The sequence below is a fragment of the Vombatus ursinus genome, unplaced genomic scaffold (genome assembly GCF_900497805.2).
Source record: "Vombatus ursinus unplaced genomic scaffold, bare-nosed wombat genome assembly UNPS02014768.1, whole genome shotgun sequence".
Taxonomy (NCBI): domain Eukaryota; kingdom Metazoa; phylum Chordata; class Mammalia; order Diprotodontia; family Vombatidae; genus Vombatus; species Vombatus ursinus.
In genome coordinates, this window is record NW_020954546.1 from 34623001 (window position 1) to 34631573 (window position 8573).

The 8573-nt window shown below is 41.6% G+C and overlaps 1 protein-coding gene across 9 annotated transcripts in view; it reads left to right on the forward strand.

The window, feature by feature from the left end:
- Positions 1 to 1151: 1151 nt before the first annotated feature.
- Positions 1152 to 8573, forward strand: part of LOC114042776 (tudor and KH domain-containing protein-like) — an 18062-nt gene continuing 10640 nt past the window's right edge. For 2 of the 9 annotated variants that reach the window (XR_003569021.1, XR_003569020.1), the window contains exons 1-2: positions 1727 to 2013; positions 8078 to 8226. Coding sequence is in view for 6 of the 9 variants with exons in the window: in XM_027861482.1 (XP_027717283.1) it covers positions 2852 to 2901; positions 8078 to 8226 (199 nt within the window). In the remaining 3 variants the exon portion in view is untranslated. Of the gene's footprint in view, positions 1216 to 1726; positions 2014 to 2851; positions 2902 to 2944; positions 2963 to 8077; positions 8227 to 8573 lie in introns of those variants that run through there. The other 7 variants (XR_003569019.1, XM_027861482.1, XM_027861478.1 and 4 more) reach the window with 6 other exon arrangements.

Below are 8573 nucleotides of genomic sequence, written 5' to 3' on the forward strand. Positions count from 1 at the left end.
AAGGTCATCTCATTCCCCCAAGCCAGCTGGAGCTGGTCAGGAAGATGTGGGTTGAAATCCTTTTTTAGGTACTACCTGGCTGTGTGAGTCTGGGCAAGTCGCTTGATCTCTGAGACTCAGTTTCCTCATCTGTAAAAGGGGCGAGAGGATAATAATTGCAGGGTTATTATGAAGATCGAATGAAACTGAGCGATGGAGAGCGCTTTGCAGACCTCACTCAAGTCGCTAGGTAAGCGTCAGCTGTCATGAGATGTTCCCCCCCGCAAGGGAAGAAGGAAAGCGCGCCTTCTCTCGCCCCCAATCCCAGCCCCGCACCCCTCAGTTCGCCTTACCAAGCCTCCCACCTCTCAGCAAGGGTCAGGATCCTTTCCGAGGTCTGATCTCCATCCTTCCTGCCGTTTCATTCAATCCACCTGCTTTCTTCCTCGGCCGAGGTGGAGGGACCCCAGTCTTTAGGTTTGCTCCCGCCTCTCCACGTGCTCCTCCACTCTGCCAAAGCGTCCCAAGGCTCCTGGACTGTTGTCACAACGTGGAGACCCTGTCACTACAAAAAGCGCTCTGACCACGACGTGTCTCTCCCGCGACCCATCGCAACTGTTCCCGGGCTAGGTGACAAGACACTACATGGGCAATGTGTAGAAGATACCCCAATCGCGACATCCCATCGCAACACCCTATCGCGATACGGAGGGGGATTTGTCCCTCCCCGCTCCGGCCAAACTGCTCCGAGTAGCCTTCCAGGCTAGCCGGACGCCGGGTTTTCTGCCAAAACCGAAGCCGCAGAGGTCTAGTTCAGTGATTGGCCAAACGCTGCACATCTCGAGCTCCTCGAAGCCTCCGATTGGCTGTTTAATTCTCAGGCAGGTGCCGGTCCAATGGATGAAAGGGCTGTCCCTCCCTAGCTTGAGGCTCCTATTGGCAGTCGCGGAGGACCGACTTCGAAACTCATCTCCGTTATTGGCCACCCACACGCGGCAGGTACGTCGTTCTCCGGAAGCTCGCGTGGTGATTGACTTGGGAAGAAAGTAGGGGGAGGTGGGGGGAAGGGTCAATGGAAGCGGATCCGCCGGAGAGGACAGTGGTGAAGGGTTGGCTGGTGTGGGTCACGTGGGAGGCCTCTGATTGGCTGAAGCGAGCTCCGCAGCTCCCCTAGTCAGGGTGTGAGGAGACGGCGACTGGGGAGCCGAGGGGTCGACGGCTATTCTCAGAGGAGCGGTATAAGTCGGGGCCGGGTCGGAAGAGGGAGTTTAGAACTGGGTCCGAGGACGTGTGAGAAGATGGAATGGAGTTAGGAAGAGCGAAGCGGTTGGAAAGAGGCCAAGAGTCGGGAGACGGAGGGGATGGGCAGAGGGGTTTGGGGAAGATGGAGGACCCGGGCTTTGTGGGGAGGGGGTTAGGAGTCGAGTCAAGAAGCATTTATTAAGCGCTTCCTTTGAGGAGAAGAAAAAAGGGAGAGGCTTGGGCCAGGGCAGGGGAGGCAAAGGGAAGGACAGGGGGAAATGGGGCAGTAAGGGCGTGGGGAGGGAGCCGAGATGGGGTGAGGCCTGGGGAAATGGGGAGGGGGCCGAGAAGACGGGCCATAGGGCCTAAGTTTGGGAGGGCCAGGGGCATTGGCGAGGAGGCCTGGGAATGCAGCAGGAGCTAAGAAGGGCTGAGGAGATGGAAGGGGTGAGGGGGAGGAAGAGGAAGGAGGAGGAAAAGAAAAAGGGATTGTCTAAGAGGATGGGAGGGGGGAGTAGGTAAGGATATAGGGAACTGAGTCTTTTGTCAGAGAGTTCATGCAAAAATAGTCAGTTAGCCATAGGCATCTTAAGTTCTGTTTTTATAGCCGCCTTAACCACAAAAATCATTGACTGAAAAGAAAATACTCTTCCCTCAGTGTAATTTAGGATTTAGCAATGCTGGAATAAGTTGGAGAAGCTATTTTTATTTTTATGTAGTCTAAACCCCTAATTCTACAGATGAGAAAACTGATCCCCAGAGAGGTTAAGTGATTTGCCCAAGATCACACAGGTAAGAAACCAAAATTTAAACCCAGGTTTTCAACTTCAAAGCCAGCTACATTGCTTCATATCATATCAGTCCTGAGCCATCTGAAAAAAGTCAGGCTCTGGGGGGTGGAGGAGTATAGTTGTCTCTTTGCCTTCATTTTTTTTTTCCTTTTAATTGCCCTTGTAACAGAATCATCACTTGCTACCTAGTTTTTGCCTTTATTACTAAATTCACTTATTTGATCCCCACCTTATCTGCCACCTTCCCAGTTCAGGTAGCATTATTTTGGAACTGGCTGAAAACTGACAGTTTTCAAAATCTCTGTTTTTAGTCCCTGCTTCTTAAGGGAAGGGTTTGAAGATTTTCACTTCAGTTGGTTTTTACATGTAAAAGAAGACTGTGGATCTTTAACCTCAGGTGGATCTCAAAATGCTCTTATTGTCTTGAGGAACACTCATTCTTGGTTTGTTAAAGCTCCCTTTAGAAGCAGTTATTTGGCTTTATTTCATTGATTTTTAAAAGGTAATTTGGTACAAAAATGTGTTTTAGTTATTAGCTTGTTTGCAGTGCAGTGGAAACAAACACTTTTACAAATCAATTTAAGGTTTAAAAACATTTTCTTCACATCAGCTTTGTGTGTAAGCAAATATCCTCGTGTTTTTCTGTCTGGATCTGAGATTTCATCTGTGTTAAGGAGTTCCTGGTAAGGAAAGACCTTCTACCAATAACGATTTACAATTTAAAGTCTAACAAAGTTGCCTAGGGCATTGAGAGGTTAATTGACTTGCCCAAGGTCAAACAGCTAGTATTTAGAACTCTGTTCTTCTGACTCAGGTTTCCCTTTATACACTAGACCACAATGCCTTTCTATTCCCTTTGTACAGATGAGGAAACAGAGACTCAGAAGAGGTAAGTGATTTGCCCAGGGTCACCAGGGTAGTGTCAGAATCAGTTTCCATCTGACTTGGAGGTTAGTGCTTTTTTTTTCCTTTTAATTTTATTTTTCCACACTTCCCATATGCCAAGGAGGAAAGTTGAGTGGAGTAATGCAAAATATTTAATTGTGGGGGGAAGGATGTCAGAGTTATAACTGATAGCAGAATTGCACATTTTCCCATTTTGAATACTTTGAACTCTCAACTCTGACTTATTTTAGCTGTAGTATGGATTCTTTTGTGCCTGCACTTTCTTTTCAAGAACTGTATTATTTATCATTGCTAGAGTTGGGTTCACAGATCTCAGATGTTCCATTTTCAAAAGAAGGTATGGGAGGGTATAATCATCCTTGAGCAGAATTAACAGCTTTGAGTTGAACTGTAGGCTTTCCCTGCATTCTTGTATCTTTGTAGAATGATCAAAGATTCTGGCATTCTCGCTTTTCCATGTATTGCTCTCCCACTTCCATTTTAAGTAATAAAATCAAGTAAGCATCTAATAATAGTAATTTATCTCCATTCCTGTTATTTTATTTTTCACTTTTAAACTTTTTATCCACTGGTGTTCATGACAGAGTATGTGTATATCTAAATCATAAACTTAGCCTTTAATTTAGCAATAAACAAGTTTGATATATATTCTCTTATGATACATACATTCTCTACCAAAAGGGCAACAAAATTTTAATTAGCCCAGCTTTTGATTTTGTAATGACTGAGATTATTTAAATTTAGTCTTTGGTACAGATGGGCTTGTCATATAAATCCATTCATATCAGCAAATGTAGCTCTAATCTGAGGAAGATTTAATGGTACCCTGCCCTTGGATTATGGCTTTATGGCTCTCATTTGTAATTACTTCAAACTTCCTTTGCCACTTCTGCCTTCCTTTGCTCAAACTGCTTTGAGTTCCTCAAGTTTGGAATGCATTCTTTCCAGATAGGGCTAAAGACCAGTGGAAATAAAACTATTTGCATTGCTGCAATCATGATCTTGCTGAAAACAGTGGGATTGGTTAGTATCTTAATTATTCAACCTTCCCTCTCTTTTGGAAGGGAAACATTTGGATTCTTAGGTGCCATTTCTTCTGAGATCCCTCTCTCACGTGCTTCTCATAGATTTGCTTATGTCTTCAATCCTTTTATTAGATTATAAGATTCCTGAAGGTAAGGTTTTTATAAATCTAGTGCCTGAAAGAGTTCCTTATATGTAACAGCTACTTAATTTTAATTGAATGCTAAAACCCAGTTTAGCTTCAGTTTCCCCTTTTTTCATACACTTTGATGTGAATAGGAAATGAGAATATTGATCAACACAAAGGGGTATTTGGAAGCTCAGATACTTTTCTGAAAATACTTTCTTGTGCTTTCAGTTCAGTTTTAAAAAACACGTATTAAGTACCCAACTACTTGACCATCACTGCCCTAGCTGCTGACAGTGGATATTAAGTTGCAAAAATGCCAAACCCTTTATAGCTTACCTTCGTCTTCCTACCCTGTACACAGTACCAGAGTGTTAGGAATTTGACTGTATCCAGAACCTTTGGCTTTGGTCCAGATGTTTTCTAATGGGAGGAGTGCATTCCCTTCTGGACTGCCTGAGATAGCTGTAATGGGGTCTTAGTACTGTCATGTTCTTCCTTGGTCAGCTAGCATTTATTAAAGTACCTACATTGTGCTCAGGTACTTTACTAAGCACTGGGAATACAAAGCAAGGCATAAAATAGTCCCTCCTCTCAAGGAGTTCGTGCTCTAATTGGGGAGACAACATGCAAACCTAAACAAGATATATTAAGCATAGTGGCCAGTTATGTAAAAACCCACAACCATGAATTTTAGAATGCAGCCAAAAGAGGATTGGCATTTAGATCAAACTGTTGCTAGGATGCTGATTGAGCTAGTGCCCTTACATATGGTAGATTGCTTGCCTTAAAATTTAGAGTTGGAAGCAGAGGAGAGAAAGGGAGGGAGGAGTGACAGCTCAAACGGAAAATATAGCATTTGTTATTTAAAGTCATGTAGTTTAAAGTACACAACTAAGAAAGAAATCTTAGCTTTGACTAAGCATTTGGAATTTATGGATAAAGCCATTTTAACTGAATCAGTATTATATACATTAATATAGTAGAGGAACTAAGCTTACAAAGTACTTTTAAGAAAAATAACATTATAAGCCTAATAAATAATATTTACACTGTGTAAATGACTTTATAATATAGATGTATTGAGGCTTGTTCAAAGAAAACCTTTTTCTTTTAGGAAGGACCTTTTTTTTTTTTTTTTTTTTTTGCCTTTAGTTTCTCCGAAGCCCATTATTGTTATGTAAGGCCTCACAATTAAAATCAGGTAACACTATGTTTTAAAGAAAGCCTATCAAAAAAGAAACCTACCTGTCTTCACTGAGAAGGATCTGAAAAGTTTTCATTTTCAGAGAAAAACTGACTTCTATACACAGTAATTTGAGGCAGAAATTTTGTAATCATAAAATTTTGTACACACAAACCTCAATCCAGTCAGGGTCTCCTTGCCAAAGACAATTTACCAGAAATTACTTGGATCCTACAAGGTAAGAGTGGGCATGCAAATTTACTATAGGAAAAAGCTGCAAGCTCAGTAGACAGCAGTAAAGGTTTGGGGTATTTTTTTGGTGGGGAGAGAGGAGTGGGAGCCAGGCTGGGCAAAAGTGTATAATATTACTGTTAAAAGCTTTATGAACACACTACGATTTGCTTACACAAAACCGGATTAAGGACTTGAATCCAGGTCCTGCCACTCCAAGTTCAGTGCTTTGTCCGGTCTTCTAGGTTTAATTCCATCTTGGTTGTTGCAATGGCAGTACTTCTGCTCTTGCATCTGAAATCGGAATTATGTCTTTCAGAGAAGAGCACATTTAAAACTGACATTTTATTTTAGAGTAGATTTTGTTTTCATCCATATTTCTAGCATTACTAGGACTGAACGAGATTTCTTGTGCCAGTAATCATTTAAATTGCATTTTTTGGGCCAATAGTCATATGAACTAAAGGATTTTCTTCTCGTACCTGAACAAACCCAATGGGAAAACACCTTTTGATGTGCTGGTAACAGTAAAGCACAAATTTTAGCCTGTAATCTCACAAAGCTGCCTGAATTGGTAGAAGGCTTTTCAGTTGACTAATTGATTTGGATTGTCTTGACTATTCAAGTTAATAGAACAACTTTGAATATAATCTTCCTAACACAGAAACATGAAACCACATAACATGTAAAGGCTCTTCCCCTTCTCCCTTTTACTGCCTCTCCAAGAACAACAACAACAACAAAAAAAAAGTACAGCTTTAAAAAAAAAAAGGCCCTTTAGTTTTTGTGAATACATGATGAACAAAAGGGAATAATAAGATCATCCTGGGGAAATAAATTGAAATCAGGTTGTGAAGGACTTTAAATGCTAAAGAGAAGAGTTTGTATTTTAACTCAAAGGCAGTAAAGAGCCACTAAAGTTCTTGAGCTGAGGAACTCGGTCAGACTTGTGTTTTAGGACTGTCGCTGCAGTAGCTGCTTAGAGAGGGGAGAGCCTAGAGTCAGGACACCAATCGGGTGCTGTAGCAGTAGTCCAGGTGAGAAGTGATGAGAACCTGAACTAGAGTGGTTGAAGAACAGAGAGAAGGCGACAGATAGAGAGGTGCTCTGGAGTTAGACTCAAGACTTGGCAACTTCATGGATGTGGGTTGAAAAGGGGAAGGGAACAGGCATTTTTATATAGCACTTTACAAATATTATCTCATTTGATCTTCAAAACAAACCTGGCTGTTATTCCCATTTTATGCTTGAGGAAAACTGAGGCTGATAGGATCAAGTGGTTTGTGTCTGGTGGCACACAACTAATAAGTGCCTGAGCCAAGATTTGAATTCAGATCTCCCTGACTGCAGGCCCAGCTCTATAACCCATTGTACTACGGGGTGCCACTAAGAATAGGGATCACTTCAGTGTGGTTCTGAGATTGCAAAGCTGAGTGACTGGGGTATTCTTGATAGAAATAGAAAAGCTGGGAAGTGTAGATTTAGGAGGAAAGATGACTTCTAGGTAGTAATGTCCAGCAGGCATTTGGAAACATGTTGGTTTGGGAGTTATCTGCAGAGAGGTGATAGTTGAAATGGTGGGAGCTAATGGAATCACCAAGAAATGATGCAGAGAGAGACAAGAGAAGGGAGCCTAGGATAGAGCCCCAAGGTATACCCACACATAAAGGCTAGGACGTAGATGATGATCTTGCCATGGAACTGAGAGGAATTAGGTAGGGGGGAAAAAATCCTTGCAAGAGAGAATAACTAGGAACTGGACGTAGTCGGAATTTCAAATACTACCAAGACTTCAGGAAGGATAATGGCTGAGAAAAGGCCATTTGATTTAACGACTAGAAAGATTGCAACCTTGGAGAGAACAGTTTTAGTTGAATGGTAAGATCAAAAGCCCCATACCAAACTTTTACTATCGATTCTATTCTGTATACTGATGCAGAGCAATTTTCCTAAACCTTAGCACTGATGTCAGTATGGCACAGTTGGAAAAGCCGTGGACTTGAGAGCCAGGACCTGAGTCTGAATCCCATCTCAGACACTTAAGCAATTGTGTGACCCCGGGCAAGTCACTTAATCTTTCTTAGTGTTTGTTTCTTCCTGTATAAAATAAGGATAATATCTGTAGCACTTAACTCAGTTGTGAAGGTCGAATGAGAATCATCTGTAGATATAAAGCACTTTGCAAACTTCATAAACATTATTGTTACCCTGATACTGTCTTATTCAGTAACCTTTTATTGGTTCACTACTGCTGCAAATTAAACTCCTTAGCATGACTTTCAAAGTCCTCCATAATCTGATCCCATCCTGCTTTCCAACTTTAACTCCTGTTACTTTTGTTTTTATCATCTAAGCTCCAGCTAAGCTGGTTGGTTCATTGTTTTTAAATCTTATGAGTTTGAATGTGCATTTTTCTAGGGTTGGGCCGCAGAAAGAGAAATTAAGTTTCTTTTTACTTGTGGTCTTCAGTTGCTTGGCCAGTGAGTCAGGTTTCTCACTTTGGAGTTGGTACTTGGAATTTGGGCAAAAGTTTTGCTAGCGACACATAAGTTTTGATTGAAAGCTCCCTTTGTTTTCCCTCCCACGCTTCAGAATGCAAGTTAAAACTCCAGAGAAAATGTCTACTGAATGGTCTTCTTGGACAAATCTGTCAACCATTCAGAAAATAGCACTGGGCCTTGGAATTCCAGCCAGCCTGACTGTTGGTTATATCCTCTACCGAAGGTATAGAGAAAGCCGTGGTACGTATTTTTGTGTATATGCATATAGATGATGGAAAGTTTTAGAAACTGACATACTTCATTAACCTGAAGTAAAATATATCAGATATTGAAGACTTGATAATTTATTGTATTACAACTAGAACAACGTAAGGGGTCTTTGCCAACTGGCTGCACTTCCAGTAGCACAGACACACTGTTCTTTTTTGTTACCACAACTCTTCGAATAGCAGCAAGTCTTAGATTGAGATACCAATTCACCTGTCCTTTTTTCAGAGCTCTATTGATCTAAATAGGGAACCAGCATTAAACTTATAGTGGGTTCTTTTTTAAAAATAAGTTTTCATTGATGTCTTTTTTTTCACATC